The sequence below is a fragment of the Pteropus medius genome, unplaced genomic scaffold, assembly GCF_902729225.1.
Source record: "Pteropus medius unplaced genomic scaffold, Ma_sr-lr_union100, whole genome shotgun sequence".
Classification (NCBI taxonomy): Eukaryota; Metazoa; Chordata; class Mammalia; order Chiroptera; family Pteropodidae; genus Pteropus; species Pteropus medius.
Window position 1 is genome coordinate 30025174 of NW_024340849.1, and position 21965 is coordinate 30047138.

At 36.1% G+C, this 21965-nt stretch overlaps 2 protein-coding genes across 23 annotated transcripts in view; one reads left to right on the forward strand and one right to left on the reverse strand.

The window, feature by feature from the left end:
• Positions 1–21965, forward strand: part of NOL4 (nucleolar protein 4) — a 438717-nt gene that overhangs the window by 141120 nt on the left and 275632 nt on the right. For 16 of the 22 annotated variants that reach the window (XM_039843577.1, XM_039843555.1, XM_039843540.1 and 13 more), the window contains one exon: positions 5747–5828. In XM_039843577.1, the coding sequence (XP_039699511.1) occupies positions 5826–5828 (3 nt within the window). In that variant the 5' untranslated portion in view covers positions 5747–5825. Of the gene's footprint in view, positions 1–5746; positions 5829–17552; positions 19506–20190; positions 20460–20498; positions 20656–21965 lie in introns of those variants that run through there. The other 6 variants (XM_039843675.1, XM_039843529.1, XM_039843518.1 and 3 more) reach the window with 5 other exon arrangements.
• LOC120587085 (uncharacterized) lies at positions 433–18065 on the reverse strand. Its single transcript, XM_039843741.1, has 2 exons — positions 17755–18065; positions 433–467 (listed from the first exon to the last, which is right to left on the reverse strand). The coding sequence occupies exons 1-2, from the start codon at positions 18045–18047 to the stop codon at positions 458–460; spliced, it is 303 nt and encodes a 100-aa protein (XP_039699675.1). The 5' UTR covers positions 18048–18065; the 3' UTR covers positions 433–457.

Consider the following 21965-nt stretch of genomic DNA (forward strand, 5'->3'; position numbering starts at 1 on the left):
AACTTAGTAGCAATGAACACGCCTAATGGCCAGATCTTATTTTCTAAATATCATTCTTTAATAAGGAAACTAGTGTTTTTTGGAGAAATATTTAGTCCGGGGTTGGGACAGAGAAAGGGAATAACGTGTGGTATCAGAAAGTAAGCTAGTGCTCAAAAATTATGACAGCACATTGAAAGGATGCTGGAGCCAACCTGGAGTTCCCAGTAGCTGAATCTGAGACAATTTGAGCAAAAAATAAATAATGATACTGATGGAGTATAACCCATAAAATAAAATAAATTTTAATGAGTTTTTACTGGTACAAATATATAATCGAATACAAAATTAAAGAGTGGTAATGAACAGCTCTTCATTATAATAGAATTTCAATTAACAAATGAAGAAGAATTAATGGAATTTTAAAAAATCACCACTTGATAAATACCACAGTAATAATTGTTGCAGTCAAGAATCATCAGTGGATCCTAAAATGAACGGGAAAAGTATCATGAGAAATAATAAATCCATAAATTCAAAGTATTCCCCCATAAGACATTTACTATAAAGGGAAAAATAGTAACTTTACAGTGAATAAAACTGGCAGATGTCACTTTAACCAAATGATCAAAAATAACAGTACCAGTAATATACTGATAATGATGTACTGAGAAGGGCGTACTATCATTTCAGTATCAAAAATGCATAACTTGAATTCAATCGCAAGAAAATAGACAAACCTAAATTAAAGGATATAAATAACTGGCTGACCTGCACACTTCAGAAATTTCCAGGTAATGAAAAACAAAGAAACAAAGAACCATCCAAGTTTAGAGACAATTAAGGAGACATGGCAATCAACTGCAATGCACAATCCTGAATTTGATCTTGGATTAGAAGAAGGACATTAATGGGACAATTGGTGAAATTTGAAAAAGGTTTGCAGATTATTTAAAAGTAATTTTAATTTCCTAGTTTTGATCATTGCCCTATGGTTATATCAGATATTAATTGTTGTAGTAGCTGAATGAAGGGTATACTGAAATTCTTTGTATCATTTTTGCAAGTAGGAAATTATTTCAAAATGAAAAGTTTAAAAAATAAAAATTAAATTAAAAATATTTTAATTAAGAAATATTTTATCTGGAAAGATAGAATCTTCTCTTCCAATCTCAGTAGACATAAAACTTGTAAATTTGCCATTCTATTTTCACACATTCAAACCTTCTATGATTTTAGGAACTCATTTTGTGTCTGCTTGAGATAATCTCCAGAGTAATAGAATCATTAATAATGACTAATTGAGTAACATTTTTTTTTACAACAGGTACAAAGCTAACAGACAATTTAATAAGAAAATTATAACTATATTCCAGGTACAACTGCAATTATAATTTAGTGTTGATCAGTGGTTTTCAAACTTGAGATAGTATCAGAAGCACCTGGAGGGCTTGTTAAAATGAAGATTTTATTGGGTCTACCACCCTGAATTTGAAATTCAGTAGGTTTGAGGAGGGGCCTAAGAATTTGCATTTCTAACAAGTTTCCGGAAAAGGCCTGATACTACTAGTCCTGGGACCACACTTTGACAAACGCTGATCTAGATAAAATTTGAAATTATACAATAATAGGATTAATGTATCACTACATCTCTGTTTTTAGTGTATATAGTTACATATAAAGATGAGTAAGAAGGCTCATTTTAACTGCATTTTAACCCATTTGCTAATCCAGAATATAAATATTGCAAAACTACAAACTATTTTCATGGTGATCTTGAAATTCTAATGCCCAATGTCATTAGTAGGTGGGGCTTTGGAGAGGTACTTAAGTCATGAGACTGGAACCTTCATGAATGGGAGGCTCCAAAAAGATTTGCAAAAGAGGCTCCAGAGAGATTTCTAACCTCTTCTACTATGTGAAGACAACAGTGAGAAGGTGTTATTGATGAACCAGAAGGAGGGCTCTCAAGAGAGTGTGACCGTGCTAGCACACTGACCTTGCATTACCCAGCCTCCGAATTGTGAGAAATAGGGGTTAGGGCTTCAAGGAAATAGATTGAAAATGCTATAGTCTGGTGGCAAGAGGAAATAAAAAGAATTCCACTGGAAAATACTTTGGATGATCACAGCCTTGAGATACAGGCTGAGGAAAACACTAAGATTTAATTAATATATATGTCCCCCATCTGCACCTTCCTATGATGCTCATCACTCCAATATAATGACAGTGATTATAGCTGAGAGAACTGCAAACAAAACTTATGTCTGGGGAGTAGTAATACTTATGGAAGAAAAAATCAAGTCTTCGCAATTCACTAGAGAATTGTGAAGCCTCCGACACTTACAGGAAACATTTAACATAGCCAGACTCCTACCTAAATGACCATAAATCCTCACATTAATAAGAGGTTTGTTTACCTCAATTACTATGGCCTGATACAACATGTCCAGCTTTCAATAAAAAACTGCAAGTGATGCCAAGAGGCAAGGAAAAAAAATGCATTCTGAAAAGTCAAAGCAATCATTAGAACCAGACTTATATATGAAAAAGATGTTAGAATTATCAGACAGGAAATTAATATAACTATGATGTACATGTTAAACGAGCTAATGGGAAAAAAAAAAGTAGAAAACCCACAACCCACAAGAAGAGAGATGTAAGCAGAGAGATGCAAACTCTGAGAAAGATACACAAGGAAAAGTTAGAAATCAAAATGTTGTACCAAAAATGAAGTAGGTCTTTGTGAGTCATCAATAGACTAGACACATAAAAGGAAAAAATCACTGAGCTTGAAGGTATGTCAATAGAATCAAAAAACCATGGACAGATCCAGGAAGAAGGAAGCTCAGAAAACACCAAGTAGCATAACTATAATAAACAAACAAACAAAAACAAAAACAGCAATACATAGCTAAGCACATCATATTTAAACTGAGAAAATGAAAGACAAAGAATATCCTAAAGCACATCTTAACTATAGAGTAAATGGAATGAGAATTATAGTAAACATCTTGTTAAAAATCATGAAAGACTTTCTCAGATAAACTGAGAGAATTCATTACCAGTAGACATTCCTTGTAAGGAATGTTAAAAGAAACTCTTCACAGAGAAGGAAAATGATTTAGATCAAAAACTCAGATCTATACAGTGTTGGAAAAGGAATAAATAAAGATAAAATAAATTTTTTCTTTGTCTTATTTTAATTGATCTGAAAGATAACTATTGTTAAAAGCAATAATAGTAAGAACTTATTGAATTATTATAGTATATGAGTACTGTGAATGAATGACGGTAATGACATAAGCAATGGGAGAGAGAAATTGATAATCCTCAATTATAAGATACCAAGATACTGGAAGTAAACATGAAGTGATATAATCTTATTTGAAGGCAAAATTATTTTAGTTTAAAAAGTGTATTATAAATACTAGGGTTGCCATTAAAAAATTTTGAAAGCATTATAATTGGTACATTAAGAGAGAAGTTAAAATGGAATCATGAAATGCTTCATTAACAATAAAAGGGAGGTGGGAGAAGAAACAAAAAACAAATGCAATGAATAAAATACAAAAATATGGTAGAGACTAATTCAACTATATCATTAACCACTTTAAGTGAATGTCCAAATACACCAATCAAAAGACAAATTGTCATAGTGGATAAGAACACAAGACCCAACTATATGCTGTGTACAAGAAACCTACTTTAAATGTAAAGGCTCAGATAGATTAAAAGTAAATAGATGGAGAAATATATACAACCTTAACACTTATCAAAAGAAAGATGAAGTATAAATATTAATTTCAGACAAAGCAGACATCAAAGCAAGAAAAATATCAGTGATAAAGAGGAGCTTTACATAATGATAAAAAGATCAATTCCCTAAGAATACATAATAACCACTAACATGTATGCAGCTAACAACAGAGTCTCCAAACTAAAACTGAGAGAACTGTAGGGAAATAGACAAATCCACTATTATTGTTGCATACTGCAACATCCCTTTCTCAGTAATTGATAGAGCAGGCATAAATAAGGATATAAATGACTTGCACAGCACCATCAATCATCTGGATCTAAGCTACATTTGTAGTACACTCCATCCAATACAGCAGAATGCACATTCTTCAAGCTCATATGGACATTTACCAAAATAGACCACATTTAGAAGTATAAAAATCATACAGAGTATGCCCTAAGACCACACGGACTTAAATTATGAATCAATAACAGAAAGATAGCTAGAATAGAAACATATTTTGAGTTACTTTTTGTATAAAGGATAAGGTCTGTGTCTAGGTTCATGTTGATGTATGTAGACATCCAATTGTTCCAGTGCCATGTCTTGAAAAAGACTACCTACCTGTCTCTGTTGAGTTGTCTTTGCAGCTTTGCAAAAATCAGTTGGTTTTATTTTGTTTGGGTCTGTTTGGTGGCTGTATGTTTTGTTTCATTGATCTATATGTCTCTTCTTTCACCAATGGATTGTCTTGAAATTGTATAATGTATGTCCTCTAACTTTGTTCTTCTTCAATATTGTGTTGCTTATTCTAGTTTCTTTAACTTCCCACATAAATTTTAGGATCAGCTTGTTGATATCTACAAAATAGCTTGTGGAGATTTTAATTAGGATTGCATAAAACCTATAGATAAACTTGGAAAGAACTGACATTTTAAAAATATTAAGTCTTCCAATACGTGAATATGGGACACCATTCCATTTTTAAAGATTTTTGATTACTTTCCTCAGAGTTTTGTAGCTTTCCACATATTGATTTTGTGTATTTTTTTATAGTTATACACAAGTCTTTTTATTCCAGTGCTATCTTTCTATTATTGATTTCTAATTTAATATTCTGGAGTCTGTGCAGAAACAGCTCCAAAAATTCCATGAAGTATTAGCCTCCAAACTATTTAGAAGGCAGGGGATTCCGCCAAATCCAAACTGATGATTCTGAAGATCAGGATCTATAATATGTTCTATACGGTGACAGTTTAGGACAAGAATGAAAAAGTAGGGACTGACTGATATAGTACATTTGAATATGTATATAATATATATTAACATTATATATAACATTTTATATAGATGTTTGTTGTATATATACATGTGATACATATATACAAATATACAGTAGGTACATATACATTATATGGTATATATACATTAATATAATAAATATATATGAATATATAATAACATTATATATATAGAATATAATGTTAGACTGTTTGAAAATATGTGTTAACTCTTATATCCACCTATTCAGATGGGTTCAGTTCAGATAGAGAATAACGCATTAACATTTTCAGGGTATGAGCGTGGTAGCACACATCTGAAAAGTACCTCTTTTTCTCATTGTTTTAATAAACTTAAAAGCTTATTTTAGAGAACTTTCTCTTTTGTTTTGGGGACTACTATATCTCCAAGTAATCTGAGATACAGGTTTGTCTTTCATTCTGCAAAGGCTTGAAGGAGACCTCAAGTGAAAATTCTAAATAGTAGCAAGATGAGATTTTTCAGTGAGTGTCTTAGAAAGGCAAGTTTGATTCTGACTCAGGCATTGACCTTGCATCATGGTACCTTAATATGACCTTCTTTTATCCTTAAGAGGTACCTTAGTATGACCGTCTTTTATCCTTAAGAGAGCCTTTTTAGGATAGGTTGTAGACATAGAATATTGAACATTTAGTTTTGTGTGATGATGATGATAACGATGATGATGATGATGATATATTTTTTTTTCGCTTTTGTATGTCTCAGATCTGTGTGTGTTTCTAGGATTCTTATGGTTCGATGACAATATAAACAGCATTTGTTTTTAAACAACTGCATCATAATAATGGTGAGTACTGGAAAGACATTTATGTTCTTCCATCCTTAGGAGAGCTACAGTATTGACAGGTGGAATGATGGAGCTTTATAAAGCACAAACACTTTATTGCACAAAGCACCTTTCTGGTTGCTCAAATTATCTAGCTTTGGCCATTAGGAGCTCCTGAAAATAGCTCCTGTATCCCTTTGACACACACCATCTCTGCTTTTTTGTTTTGAGTTTTTTCTTTTTTTTTTTCTTGCACTTACTTTTTGGCATTACAAGATACTCCATGCTCATCTATTTCTTGCCCAGTCCCATAACCATCCATTGCTCCAAGGAGCCCTGATTCCTTCTATTTTATTTTATTTTATTTTATTTTATTTTATTTTATTTTATTTTATTTTATTTTATTTTATTTTATTTTATTATCATTATTGATTATTATTATTATTATTATTTTGGTGAGGCAACCCTTGGTTGACCTCACAGATTGCAAGGACCTTATTAGCTTACAATCCTTATTTTATTTTATTATTATTATTTTTTTATGCTTACAGCACCTGGTCTTCCTAGGTGGTCTCTCATCCAAGTAGTAACCAGGCCCGAACCTGCTTAGCTTCTGAGATCAGACAGGGTGGGGCTTATTCAAGGTGGCATGGCTATAGACCCTTCTGTTTTAGAAGGGTATTAAAAACCAATATGTGGGCGTTAGGTATGCTCCTTGCCATCAGGTGTTGTTATTTTAGACCCGCTCAGATAACAGAGCAGGGAATAGTGTTACTCAATGTATATACAAACTTGTGTATATACATACCTATAAATATTTCCATATGCAAACATCTTTATCTATATTAAGTTAAATATGAGTTCATACTGATGTCTCCAACTCTAATCCAACTAATATTAAATGTAGGTTGTTCTAGCTCTCTCCCCTTGCTTATGTGTAAACTCCCATTCCAATAGTGAGATCTGGTTCCAACCACCTGATATCCATTTACTTGATTGTTCAGTTAAAGTATAAATGTACAGAATTATGAAAAATGTTAATCCTTACTTCCATGGGAAATATATTTATCACTGGATAAATTTTCTTTTGCCTTTACTGTCATAGACTCCATTCATTTCCAAAGTTACTTGGGTCGCTATTACTTTCCCCTTTAGCGAGATTCTATTCATACATTTGTAAATTAGTTAGATTGTTTTGTCATATTCTACATTCCATCCTGGTATCTTTGACCTCTGAAATTATTTAAAATTTGTATGCATTAAAAATCACTCTGTGCAGTTAAGTTTTATGAGTTTTGACAAATGCAATGTCTTGAATTCACTATTATACTGTCATACTGAATAGTTTACTTTTCTAAAAAAAATTCTCTTCATTTATTCAAAAACCATCCCCACACCAAACATCTGAAAACCATTGATCTTTTTACTATATCTATAGTTTTGCTTGTTCTAGAATGTCATATAATTAGGAAATTACACTGTGTAATCTTTTCAGACTTTCACTTAGCAATACACATTTAAGATTTATCTATATCTTTTTATCTCTTAAACAATATCTATTGTATAGATGTACCATAGTTTGTGTACCTAATCACCTTTTGAGGGACTCTCAGCTGCTTCCAGTTTTTGGTATTAAAATTGGTATAAACTTTCACAGGCAGTTTTTTGTGTGGACATAGATTTTCAGATCAGTTGGGTAGAAACCTAAGAGTGCAATTGACAGACCTATGTGTTGCTTTTTGAGAAACTGCCAAACTGTCTGCCAAACTGCCAAAGTGATTGTGCCATTTCACAACCCCACCAGCAATGAATGAGAGCTCCTATTCCACATCCTCCCCAGCAATTAGTATTGTCATATTTTTGGATTTAGCCATTCTGTTAGGTGTAGTGGTATCTTACTGTTTCAATTTACAATGGACTAATGCCAAGTGATGCTGAGCATCTTCATATGTGCATTTGCCGTATATTTACTTTCGTGAGTGAGATTTATGTTTAAAGTTATTCATTTTTTAAATAGAATTGTTTGTTTTCTAATTGTTGAGTTTTCAGAGGTTTTTTTGTATATTTTGGATACAAGTCCTTTGCTAGATATGATATGTGTTTTGCAAATATTTTTTCCCAATCTGTGGCTTGTCTTTTCATTCTCGTAACAGTGTTTTTCATAGAGCATTTTTATTTTTAATAAAGTCCAAATTCTCATTGCCAAACTGAAGATAATGTAGATTTCCCTCGCTCTCTCTCTCTCCTTTCTTCTTCATCTTATTGCACTATAAGTATCATTTATAATACTATGTTGAATAGGAGTGGTGAGGGGGGACATTCTTGCCTAGTCCTGAAATATTGGGAAATTATCTAGTTTCTTACCATTAAATAGCTTTAGGGGTTTTATAGATGTTCTTTAGCAACATGAGAGAGTTCCTTTACTCCTATTTAGCTAGAATTTTATCATCAGTAGTGTTGGATTTTGTCAAATGCTTTGTCTTTGTCAATTATGACATGGTTGTATAATTTTTTTTTATCCTCTTGGTTGATGGATAACAATAATTGATTTTTAAATGTTGAACCAGCCTTCTTTATCTGGAATAAATTCCACTTAGTTGGAGTGGGGTGCATTTTTTTATATATTGTTATATGTGCTTTGCTAACATTTTGTTTAGTGTATTTACATATGTGTTTATAAGAGATATTGGTCTGTAGTTTTTCCTGAGATGTCTTTGTTTAGTTTTGGTACTGAGGTAATGATGGCCACATTATGAGTTAGAAACTGTTCACTCTGCTTCCAGGTGTTAGAAGAGATTGTGGAGTGGAATCATTTCTTCCCCCAAGTGGTAGAATTTGCAAATGAAAAATTCTGGGCCTGGTGTTTTCTTTTTTTGGAAGGTTATTATCAATTAAATTTCTGTAATAGATATAGGTCTATTCAGATTATCTATATTTCTTAGGATGAATTTTGGTAGTTTTTGTTATTCAAGGAATTGGTTCATTTTAACTAAGTTATCAAATGTATGGGCATATTGTTGTTTAGAGTATCTCTTACCCTTTTAATGTATATGTGATAAGTTGTAATGATCTTTCACTTTTGAGCTTGGTAATTTATAGCTTCTCTTTTTTTCTTTGGTTAGTCTATTAGAGATTTGTTGCTTTTATTGTATTTTTCAAAGAACCAGCTCTTGATTTTGTTGACTTTCTCTACTGTTTTCCTATTTTTAATCTTATTGATTTCTCCTCTAATTTTGTATTATTTTCTTTTTTCTTCTTGTTTCAGCTTATTTTGCTCATTTTTCTTAGTTTCCTAAGGTGGAAGATAGGCTACTGCTTTTACATGTTATATTTAATGATATGAATTTCCCTCTAAGCACTGCTTTTGCTGCATCCCACAAATTTTTAATAAGATACATTTTCATTTTCAATTAATGTAAAATATTTTTTAAATTTCACTCAAGACTTCTTGAACCCAGGTATTATTTATATATGTTTTGTTTAATCTCCATAATTTGGGGATTTTTTTCCAGCTATCTGTTATTGATTTCTAACTTAATTCTATATAGTCTGAGGACATACTTTGTATAATTTATATTGTTATAAATTTGTAAGTTTTATTGTTTGGCCCAGAACGTGGTATATCTTGATAACTGTTTCATGTGTACAGAAGAATGTGCGTTTTGCTGTTGTTGGATGGAGTGTTCCATAAATATCTTAGATCAAGTTGATTGATAGTGCTGTTCAGACCATTTTTATCCTCACTGATTTTCTGCCTGCTTTGTCTATCAATACTGGCAGAAAGTTGTTGAAGTCTCAACTATAGTGGTGGATTTATTTCTCTTTGCAATTCTATCAGTTTTTGTCTGACATATTTTTGATGTCAGGTGCATACACATTAATAAGAATTGTTATGTGTAAATGAAAAACCAATTACTTTATCATTATATACACTCCTCCTTATTCCTAATAATTTTTATTTTTCTGAAGTATGCTTGTTTGAAAATAATATATAGACCAGCTTTCTTTTAATTGTGTTAACATGGTATATCTTTCTTTATTCCTTTACTTTTATTTTATATGAATTCTTATATTTAAACTGAGTTTCTTATAGACAATTTATGGTTGGCTCTTGTTTTGTTATCACTCTGACAATCTCTATCTTTTAATTGATGTATTTAGATCGTTCACATTTAAAGTCATCACATTTATATCATTGGATTAATATCTACTATGTTTGTATCTGTTTTTTTTTCTATTTATTGTAATCTTTGTTTTTGTTTTCTCCTATCTTTATCTTCTTTGATTTTAATTTAATATTCTCTATGATCCCATTTTACCTCCTCTCTCAGTATAACAATTATGCTTTAAATATCTTGCTAGTGATTGCTCTACAAAGTTTGCATGTTTCTTGCTTTATAAAAGTGAACTACTTAATCGAAGATTAACATATATGGGAAAGTGCACTAATAATGAGTATGTAACTCAATGAATTTTCACAAAGTGAACCACCTGTGTAATTAGGACATAGATTAGGAAACAGAATGTTACTAGCATTTTAGAAAACCTTTTAGTGTCCTCTACCAGTCACTACAATCAAAAGAACCACTATGCTTACTTCTACTACCATAGGTTAGTTTGTTTTTGAATGAAATCTTTGGTTGTTTAGTTTTGTTCTTGTTACTTGTGCTGGCTTTTGTAGATGATAGTTGGTTTTATTGTTGTTGGACATTTATAATTGTATGCTCATGTTTGGTTGATCTTAATCTGAGACAAACCTGACTAGTTAATTGTGGATGTTTTTATCTAGAGAGAATTTATATTTACTCTACTATGAGCTAGGAGGCAAGGCCAACCTCATAATTATTTTAGCACCCTTCAAGGGTCTCTGGCTTACTACAGAAGTTTCAGGCACAAATCCAGCATTGTGCTGCTGATTTAATGCTCAGTCTTCCTATTGTAATGTTGCTTTGACTTCTCTCATAAGTTACTCTAGCCCCTGTGGTGTGTTGACTGCATACTGATCAGTATTTAATAGATTTTTTTGGAGTGAGAAGTGAGATACTTTTCTCATGTCCAAAGAGCCCAGGGATGCAATCAAAGGTATTCATTATGTATCCTTGAGTTTCTTTCTTGAAAAAGGGGCTTAGAGTCTAGTGAGTCAGAGCTCTAGAAACAGAAATCTATATTAATTTTATTCTTAAAATGTATGAATCAATACTATGCCTTTACCTTAATGTATATTCATAGGAAAGTAAGCCAATATCATCACTATATAGATCTTAACTGATTGATACCTATAAATGGCAAAGTTTTATGATATTTTAGAAAATAATGGTCATATGAATATTTCGAAACAATTAAAAAAAGAGTAACGCATGAAATCACTTCATTTTACTTGGGGTTAGTAAATTTAATACTCAAACAAAATGATATGCTCAGATGATTTTATTTGAGCCAAAGAAATCTTGATATTTCAAGGACAACTATTGTTTCAAAATTCATGTATATTTGTGTTTCTAGAAGAACATATATGCACATAAATATACTCAGGAACATAGCTGTCTTTGTATAACATCCTCTATCACTGATACTCAAGGAGATGCTTCATCTTCCCCTTGTATGTGAGAGTTCATTCAATCATCACACCAAATTAGAAATTAATGACTAAAATGACTCTTGAAGTTTTGATTGGCTCATAGCTTTATTGTACCTAGTAACGTTGTTCTTAATAAATTATATGGTATGATATGTTAGGCAATTTGTGTCTCATGCACAAATGTGTAAAACTCTGCCTTAAAGATTGGTTCAATCTAAAATTCACAATTTATTGAGATAAATGGAAGAGTGTCACTCTCATGTTGGTACTCTGCTTTTCCAGGCTAGCAGAATCATCAAGCGGACAGTTTGAATTAAATTGCCTATGATGTATTTTTGCATATAAGATGAACCCTTCAGTTTTTAAAAGTTAATTCATCTCCAAAACTCAATATAAACTATAAAAAAACCTTAAATGTTTGAAATTTCTAAATGGTTACTCTGCTTGTTGATCAAGAAGCCTAATTAAAGATTTTCCTATAGACTTGGGAGATGTTTATGTTAGAAGAGTAAAAAGGAAAACCTAAAACCTTATTTTATGCCTTGCTTTTCAATGTCTATTACTATAGTCTCAGTGAAACTAGAAGTAGTTATTCCTTCAGCTTCCTTTTCTTTTTCAAAAACAGGAAAAAAAAACCCTCTAGTATTTTAGCATTGTTACAGCTATTTTCCAGATTTCGATGTTTGAACTCAAATAGATCCCCTGTGAAAACTATTTCTAGAGTCTGTAGTTTGAGCCGAGAAATCTGTGTCTGTTCTTATCACCTTTACTTGAAAATTAAACAAATATCCTACACTTGATAACACATTATAATTAAGATATAAGGGCTAGATGATTGTGATAAGACATTAATTGGCTCACTCCAAGAAATCACAATAAAATCGAAAATATGGAAAAGTATACTGGAAGTTGGGCAGAGGTGGGTTCTTTCCTCTCCTCAAGAGTTATTTTCCATGACAAAATAACAATTCTAAAAATAATGTAGAAATTCTACAATAGTACTGTCCACCAAGTTGAGGATGAATATGTGGATTACTGTTTTAAGACATATATTTTGGAAGAAAAGATAAACCATATGGCTAGTGGGAAATAAAGCAATAATTGAGGCCAGAAAAAAAAATGTATTTTCTTCTCTATTACAAGGGACATAAATACCAGACAGTTAACTTTGGACTTTATCATAGTTATAACAGCTAAATAAAAATGTTGGGTGGATGAATGTTGAATGAATCCATATGTGGCTGTCAAAATGCAGAAACTGGCTGAGCCACGGACTTGCTTGTATAGAGATGTTAAAGGTAGGAATTAAAGATAAATTCAGAAACTGTACTAGATTATTAAATCTAATTTATTCTTAGTTTATACACTTAAATATTTATGGAAATTAACTTCTGACCAATACATCATATTTATTGATGACCGTACCAAACAAAAGTATCAGTTAATTTGGGGTCAAAAAACAAACATGAAATTTCTAAATTTTTTGTATTTTGATTGGAAAGTAGAATAAAAGTACTGATAGTACTGCTTGTACTGATAGCTTACAAATAAAAAGAAACATTTTTATGTGTCAGTAATGGCAGCCATAAAGATCAAGACACTATTTAAACTCTCTCAAAAGCATTTCTTTCCTGAACCAAAGGATAGCTACAGCATACTAAAGATAGACTCTTTTCAAAATCATTTGGGAGAAAAGTCAATAGAATGGAAATCAACTAATAAAGGCAGATTTGTGACATTTCTTATGTGGTCCCAAATTTATCTGCACAAATGATACATTTCTGCTTTTTGTTTTTTCTGTTTTATTTTGAAAAGTTACCATGCTATATGGTAATCAAGTTGATGATTGAGTTGGCTATTTGCTTCCTTTACAAATTCCCTTTGCTTGAAAAAGTTATTAATAGACTGTTAAACATCTGAATGCACAAAGATGCTCAGAACTTCCCAGTTTCAAAGTAGTAAGTACAATCCAACACAATCTCTACTCTAGCTAAAATGGATCAAATTCTCTAACTGACTCAACTCAGTAGATAGTCATTATTTGATCCTTTCAATGACAGATTTGGTCAGAGGCCATCCTCAAGTTTTAGATTTCTATTTTAACATGCCTCCAGGCCCTGATATAATCTAGAATAGGTCTAATCAAAGCTTGCAATCTTTCATTTTTTAATTTTAAATGATTTTAAAGTCATGTGAATTTTGGAACTCACTAGAAGTTCAGGTCTAGTCAAGGATTGATCCAAATGGCTTTGCTCTTTTTTTCAGGCTTTCCCACTATCAGTGTTATACCAATACAGGCAAACTTCTGCTGTTTAGGACATGACATTCTATTTTAGTCATAGGGTATTACTGTATAAAAAAAATCAGTATCAAAAGATGGAGGCTTTCCTTTTGAGGGATGAAGGAATGTAGGTGGAGGTGATGTCATTCATTTTTATGATTTTAAATTCCCCATATTTATATCTCCAGTCCAGACTTTTCTCTGTAGTTCTAGCTTCTATATTCAAATGCCTACATGAACAACTCTCCCAGTATTTCAAATTTAACTTTTCTGAAATTAAATTATTTCTTCCTGTCTCTCCACCCAACCCGCTTCTGCTTCTACCTCAGCCTCCAACTCTCAATCTGTTTCTCCCTCAAACTCCCCTCTCTGTCAGAGGCCTTACTAGCTATGCTACTAAGGCTACAAGACATATAACTATCCTTGACCCAATCTTTTCTATCACCTGCCACATGCAATCCGTGGCAAGCCTTCTATATTTAAAACATATCTTCAATCCATCACATCTTTCCCTTTACTTTGATCCTTACCTTTCTGATTCATCACCATAATAGTTCATTTAAGCTACTACAACTACCACAAGCTTCCTAACTGGTCTTCTTGTTTTTATGCTTGCCCCCTTACGATCCTTTCACCTCAAAGTAGCCAGTGAAACTTATAAAAATGCATCTCATGTAATTTTCCTGCTTAAAACCATTTATTGATTTTCCACTGGACCAATAATAAAATGCAAACTCATTATCTCAGAGAACACTGCCCTACAAGATTTGGCTGCAGAAGAATATTCAGACCTCATACCCTATCTCTCTCTTTTAGGCTCAATAAGCTCATTTGCACTGGCCTTCTTTTTATTCCTCAAATATGCCTAGAACTCTTGCCTTAGGACCTTTCTGCTGTGATTATAATTCCCCTTCCTGGACCTTCAAATAGTTAACTCCTTTGCCATTTTTCAGGTCCCATGATAAATGTTACCTATTCAGAGAGAAGAGCACTTTTCTCAAGCACCCATTATTTCTTTATTATCTATTTTCCTTAGAAAAATTAAAGTTCCATTAGATGAGGACCACATATATGCTCCTGTCTTATTGACTCCTTTAACCCTAGAACCTATCAGAGTAATTGGTGTTCAGTAAGTATTTGTTGAATGAAAGCATAGTTATTAGGATGGATGAATGAAGGCTTGTTTATTCTTTGAACACTATTTTATGATTACAGATTATGTGTTGTTTGCACTGTAAAATTTTGCAGATAAATATGTAGTGTCACATAAATATTTGTGGTTGATATTAAAGTGCAAGATTTTTAGACTTTTTTTAAATGTCATATACAAATGACCATGAGTTTGGGAGAAATTTTACTTTCATAAGAAAATTATGTTGATTATACTCCAAAATTTGGATTATCTTTAATTAAAATTTAATTTTCTGATATAACAATTTCCGATTTCCTCTCCCTATAAGTAGCAAGAAGGACTCTGGGCTGGGGTTAGGGATTTGTATTTAAATGTAGGGGTGAAGAGTCACTTTATGGAGAGATGCTCTGTAGAGAGATAATTCTGAAGTAAGCATCTTGGGAAATGTCAAATTAAATTCCAGGCAGCCTGTTCAAATGGGCTGATCAGGCTGAAGGAAGGGCTCAGTGTGATCCTTCAGGTGGAGCTGAAAAGACCTGACTGTAAAGAAGTTAGAAGTAAAGGAGGGAAATAAATCCAAAGTTGCTGAAACAGATTTTAGATTTTGTCAGGTGTTTATGCTCTTAGTGGGGCAAGATATGGTAAAAAATGTTGACTCAGCCTGTGCAATCAATAATGACTACAAGTACAGAATAGGGTACATTTTCGGTTCCACTGGAGATAAGAGTCCACAGGGCTCTGAGAGCTTGGCCCTTACAATCCTAGGACTCTCATTCCTTTAGTCCAATGTGAATATTATTTCAGTAATTAATCATTTACCTCTTCTTAAAACTGAATCTGGTATGATCTCTTTTAATTTATTTTTTTAATTTTTGGCTTGTATACCAAATCTAGTTGGTATACATGGCTGGGGGTCAATTACACATTTGCTTTTATTCTGTGAGTTCTTTATGTTGAAAGAGTTCTAATTTCTTATTAAATTAAATTAAATTTCTAATTAAATGGAATACCAAGTATAGTCATTAATAAAATGAATACATGTATATGGTAAGTCCTGATATTTCCTTAAGTAAAGGCCAATTTCATCTAACACTACCCAGCAAGAGTCAAAAGGGATGGTCAAGGATTGTGCCTGCTGGCTTCTTCCTTCCCTTCCTCTCTTCCCTTTATTAACTCAACATATATTTACTAAGTACTTTCTATGTGCATTGTTCATTGTGCTAGAATTACTTGGATAACAAGAAAATCCCAACTCTCAAGGATCTTCCATTCAAGTCTACTTGACCAATGAAACACACTCACAAGAAAAATATATAAAACAAGGAGGGATATAGTTCTTATGATCTAAAACAATGTTTTCTAAACTATAGGTTGACAGTCATCCTTTGCTGTATCATAAATAAACTTACTGGATTAGGACCACAATTTACATAATAGTAATAATAATAAATAGGAGAAAATGGCAAATAGTGTGTATTGCATGTAATAAAATTTTTTTTCACAAAAATTTTGGAGGACGAATGTATTCATGTACTATATGCCAATGTAAAATGTACATCTTACTATGAGACAAGGCTTAAAAAATGAAAGACACTCTTCAGAGGAGTTTAAAGACATTATTTTAACTTGAGTACTTAAGGCTGGCTGGCTTCATGGGTCTGAAAGCACTTGAATGAGACTTAGAGCAGATAGGATGACTTTTCAGATGAAAGAGCTGACAAAAATAATTTTGAAATTGTGAATGAAGTGATAACCATAAGAGAAAGTAAACTCTACAGAACCAGCTTACACTGGAATGACCACCCAGGGACCAACTACACTTCCAGAATCTTATAGGAAACATATGGACACTACAGAATAAAATCTAGATCTCTTGGCTTGGAATCATCTTCTATCTCTGATGCCACAAGGGAAACTTTTAACAAGAGTTGTTCCTGTGAGGTATACCACAGGTAGGTGATTCAAAAGATACTTTCGTTCAATTGCTTGTTCCAAATTATTTATGTATTTAAGATACTAAAATTAAAAGAAAAAGCGAAAGGCCTAAATATAAATGCCCAATTCAATGAATTGAAAGTGACCCGCCACACTTGTATTAGATTATTAGATCCATTTGTGATTTCTGTTGGACAGTGGACTCTTAGCTTTATATTTACTGGTCAAAAATTCAAGGACTCAGAACAGCTGATTTATTTTAACATTTTTTTTTTTGATACAAAAGAAGAAAATAAAGATAATAAAAGCAACCAGGGTGGCCTCTAGAGAAGAGGAGCTGTTGTTGCAGGAATCTTGCAAGTTAATGAGAATTCACCCGAGACTCAAGAACGACTGAGAGGGGAGAAAGGAGGAGTAGGGGGGTGGGGGGAGTGGATAAAAACTCTTCCTTTGCAGCTGGCCCTCTCCCTCATTTGTTGCTCCAATAAGCAGTAATTAGGTCCTGAGCTAATGGTGTCAGCTGATCTGCTGTTTTTAGGCTAGACCCAGAGGAATCTCCATGGAAACCCTGCTGGAGTCGTCCCCCCACCTGGATGCTGAGTGCTCCTTTCCGCCACCTGGCTGCCGCCGGGCCCGCTGCTACCTCCTCCTGCCTCTAACCTGCAGCCTGCAGCATGCGCACTGCCCCCGGGATCCCTAAATGGGACAATTCTGCCCGTGACGTCAGCGCCCAGCCGTCTCCACAGAAACTTTTGTCCCATTGACCAATCAGAGAGCTTGGAAGGGGCCGGGAGGGGGGGGTGGGAGGAGAGGGGAGTGGGAGGGGTGGGGGTGAGGGGAGAGGCGAGAGGTTTAGTGTGTGGAGCTGCTCGCGCTCCGCCCGGGCTGTCAGTCCCAGCTCCAGCCGCCGCGAGACCTTCCCGGAGACGCGCGCACACAGCGCACCCCCCGCGCACCGCACACCCTCGCTCCCTTGCTCACACACGCACACACTCAGCCTGGCCGAGCAGGAGCCACTGACCATTTTGCAAGTGCCGGACCCGCTGCGGCGCAGTGGTTACAAATACTCCGCGTTCCCATTCCGGGCTTTCGTCTTGGATACGACGACCAGGGGCGAAGGTGGGCTAGGACGGAGACCAGGCGTCGGGCAGTGGTCCGGCCGCTTTCCTGGCAGAGCCGCCTCCCGGGACGGGCGCTGGCCTCCGCAGAGAGTAGAATAAAGAGCGGCCGCATTCGCAGCGCGAGGAGGATGGGAACTCCCCTGTTTCCAGCTCTGTAACAGACGGATGGGAATCCTGAATGGATGAACCGCATATTTTATTTGCTTGAGAAAATCGTCCAGAGGAACTCATATTTGGTTACTCTGAGCCGTGGAGGGGGTGTCCATGACGTGGCAGGGGGAAAATAGACACCCGAAACCTCCTGTGTGAACTGCAAACTGTAACCAAGCAAGGGGAAAACAAACCATCTCTCTCTATATTTTTAATTTCATGCAAAGGGTTTTAAGCATCATAAACTTCTATGCCTGTGCCCAATTCAGCAGAAACCAGAGAAGCCCTGTCTGGGGACCCCATCATTATCCGGAAGACCCACCGCCAGCGGCCTGCCTTCGTTTACCCACCTCCCCCTGGACGGAGATCTGTTTGGGGTACCACTGTCTATCCTATAGAACTGTGGCCAAATCTCCACGAATGCTTTGCTAATTCTGGGACTTAACTCCTGGAACAGACCTGCAGGGCTGGAATTTAGCATAAATGCCTCTGAAGAAATGACATTTTAAACCGTTTTAGAAATACCTTTAAAAAAATTTTCTGTGTAACAGGATTTACTAGGTTTAACAACATGACAGGTAAGAACTTTCTCTTTCTAGTCTCTTAACACCCCACTTAGGAAAGGCCGAAGAGGAACAAGACCCTGGAGGAAGGAGAGCCCGGGGACCTAGGTGCCCTTTGGGGCTCCAGGGCGCTCGGCGGGGCTGCTGTTTTTGAGAGAGGCGCAGCCCTCGCTCTTGGACCGCCAGGCCGGCCGCTGGGGAAGCTTCTGGGGCGCGCGCGGGGAGGCGGCGCTGCGCTCCACCTGCCCTGCCTAGGACACAGCCCCGGGGCGAGGCGTCGAGGGACCACCCCAAGTCAATATTGGGATTTTTAATAACCAAAGAATGGGAATTTAATTATTCAAAACCCAGCTTCTCTGGACCAGATGCTGTTGGGATGGTTCTACTCACACAATATTAAAGAGACTCATCACTAAGAGGACGTAAAAAGCATCCAAGACATCCGTTGCAATTACGAATGAACCAGAGACTTGGTAGCACAGGACATTGATTGCTGGTGCCCAACCGGACCCTCCTCCCTTCCCCATTTCTTCCCCCCCACCCGAGACAGGCTCCGGCGGTGGCCGGGACCTCGCGTCCTTGCATTGTGGCGGGGGCTGCAATTTTCATGAGCCCGGGGTGAACAGGTGCGAAGTGCGCTTGAAGCATCCGGCCAGCGGCCGGGCGCAGGGAACATGGAGAGCGAGCGCGACATGTACCGCCAGTTCCAGGACTGGTGCCTCAGGACTTACGGGGACTCAGGCAAGACCAAGACGGTGACTCGTAAGAAATACGAACGGATCGTCCAGCTCCTCAACGGCTCCGAGTCGAGCTCCACGGACAACGCCAAATTTAAATTCTGGGTTAAATCGAAGGGCTTCCAGCTGGGCCAGCCGGACGAGGTCCGCGGGGGTGGCGGCGGCGCCAAGCAAGTGCTCTATGTGCCCGTCAAGACCACGGTGAGTGACTCGCCTTCCTCTGTTATTTGTCTGCCAAAGCAGCCCGGCGGGGAGGGGGAGAGAGGGGGAATAAAGGAGGGGGGGGTTCCGTGAGCCACCGTTGGCTCGTGTGCCCCCACCCTTCTCAACCTCCTCCCCAAGTCGTCCTCACTCGTATTAGCCAGGCGCGTTTCCCCCACCGTGGAGTCTTTGTGGTCCTTTATTTTAAAGCGGCAGCGCACCAGCAGGGTCCGCCGCGCTCCTGGCGTCCTGGCTCCTGGACCCGCTGCTGGAGCTTGCATCCCCGGGTCGGGCGGCGTCCCGCATCCTCGCGCTGGGCCATTGTCCCACGTTGTTTGCTGGGCGCCTGGCGCGTGTCCCGCCTTCGCCACCGCGTATAAAGGCCACACCGGAACCCCAGCTGCACGCTCTGATAATAGACGATTCTGATCGATAGTCTACAGTGCCTCCTTATTGGTACAAAGCCCGAATGTGGTGCTAGTCATGAATGTGGGGTTTTCCCCTCGACACTATCAGGTTTTATTGTTAGACCGCCGCCTGGGAGACACAGGGCTGTCCGATCGCCTTGATCACTCTCAGAGATCTTGCCACGACTATTTAGATTGTAGATAAGGTCCTGGAGATGCCTTCCTCCCTGCCCCCATTCCCTTCCTGGCTTCCCCTTTCACAGATAAAGCCGTAGCTACAAGATGAACAACAAAGAGAGATGGGTTTGGGCGCAATCAAATGGTGTATGTATTTGTTCCGCATTCTGGAATGGCTCTAGTCTCCTGTCCACAAAGCTCTAAGCCCAGGCACTGCAAGGTAATGGCACTGAGAGTCCGGTAAATCTCAGCCTCACAAGGCAGAGGGGGAGCCGCGGCAGCGTCAATTTCCTTTTTAGAAGATGGGAACTGTGGGCTACAAGTAGGATTGCAGATCAGATCCATGAGACTTCTTTCTTCATGGTGCTAGGTGGGTACTCGCCTGGAGTAGGGGCGGGGGGCGGGGGAGGGTATATGGCATCTTTTGCATTTTTGCCTCTCTTTAGGGTTTCTCGAACATTTACTCCTTTTCCACCCTCCCTCCTGGCAACTGTTTCCCGTGCAGTACTCCTGGAGGATGCTAGAAAAGAGATGTCTTGAAAGCCATTCTTCTATATCAGACGGAGGTATATTAAATTGGAAATATGTGCATGAGAGGTTTGTCAAAGGATTATTTGGAGGACTCATTGAGGTTTGAAAATCAGTTTATAATTTCCCGAGATTAATTAGGTGTAGTTGCTTGAGGGAAGTGTATTTGTTTTGGAATTTAGATGGGAAATGGAAATAAAGGTGAAATGGAAACACACATAAAAGTTTTGTTTTTTTTTTTGTTTAAAAAAGTACTATTGTTGGAGGGTGTCTGAGAAGAGGTAGACGTATAAATGTAGCCTTCTCCTTTAACATGTGGCATCGTTAAAGACAATGGTGAGATTACTAAATAATGAGGACTAGATGGGCATGGATTAGAACTGAGGTTTATTTACATCTGGATGAGCCAGAAGTCTGTTGTAAAGAACGAAGTATTTTGATTTATTTGTATTGGGAGTAACATTAAGAACCCGATTTTTAAAAATAACTTATTGTTAAATAAAGTAAATTGGAATTCAGAACATGAGAATGTATTTCCCTTTGGGTAATATTGAGCTAATTAAATGAATAAAATAATTTAAGATATATTTACCTAAATACTATTTAATAATACTGTATATGTTTTTAAAATATTGCTAGCTGAGAAGTTGGTTTTTCATTCCTTTCGTGTTACACTTAGGTCCTTTGTTAACCTGTTCGATAGCTTCACCTGAATCGGTCCAATGAGTTTATACTTGCATGGATTTGGTTACATCTGCTATATGTACAAACCAGATGCCCTTTTAAAACATTAACTTAAAATTCTGAATAACAAATTCTGTATGGTTATACAGGCATTATGATAAACATGGATGCCAGCAGTTCTCATACTCAGATACCCATATTTTCATTCAAAAATTAATGCAGAGTTGTTAAAGAATTACTGCTAAGGCATCTAATATAGAGTATTAACTCCAGGGTTAGTAATAAAGTAACACATTTTTCTCTTTTCAGTAAAGATTCCGTATATTTCTGGGAGAAAATGTAATCCATCAAGTGATATTCTTAGATAATGATTTCCATGTAGTATTTAACAGCTCTGCTCTTCATTCAAGCCTGTTTTGAAATGTTGAAGAGGTTTTTAATTCATGAACTCTTCTATTGCTCTTTATGAAATTTTTATGCTGCTCCTGACATAGAAGTATAGGCTCCTCCTTCTCTGAGAGACAGCCAATCGTCATTTCAATGAGTTAAAAAATAAATAAAAGATCCTTTTTTTTTATCATGTGTATCCCTACATCTCAAATTATTTCTTCCTTAAAAATATGTTGATTTTTCTTTATAAAGCAAGAATATAACCACCAGAGAA

What these genes read in the sequence shown, in the direction of transcription:
- LOC120587085 (XM_039843741.1), bottom strand. Translation starts at nt 18,047, where the DNA reads ATGCGGTTCATCCATTCAGGATTCCCATCCGTCTGTTACAGAGCTGGA.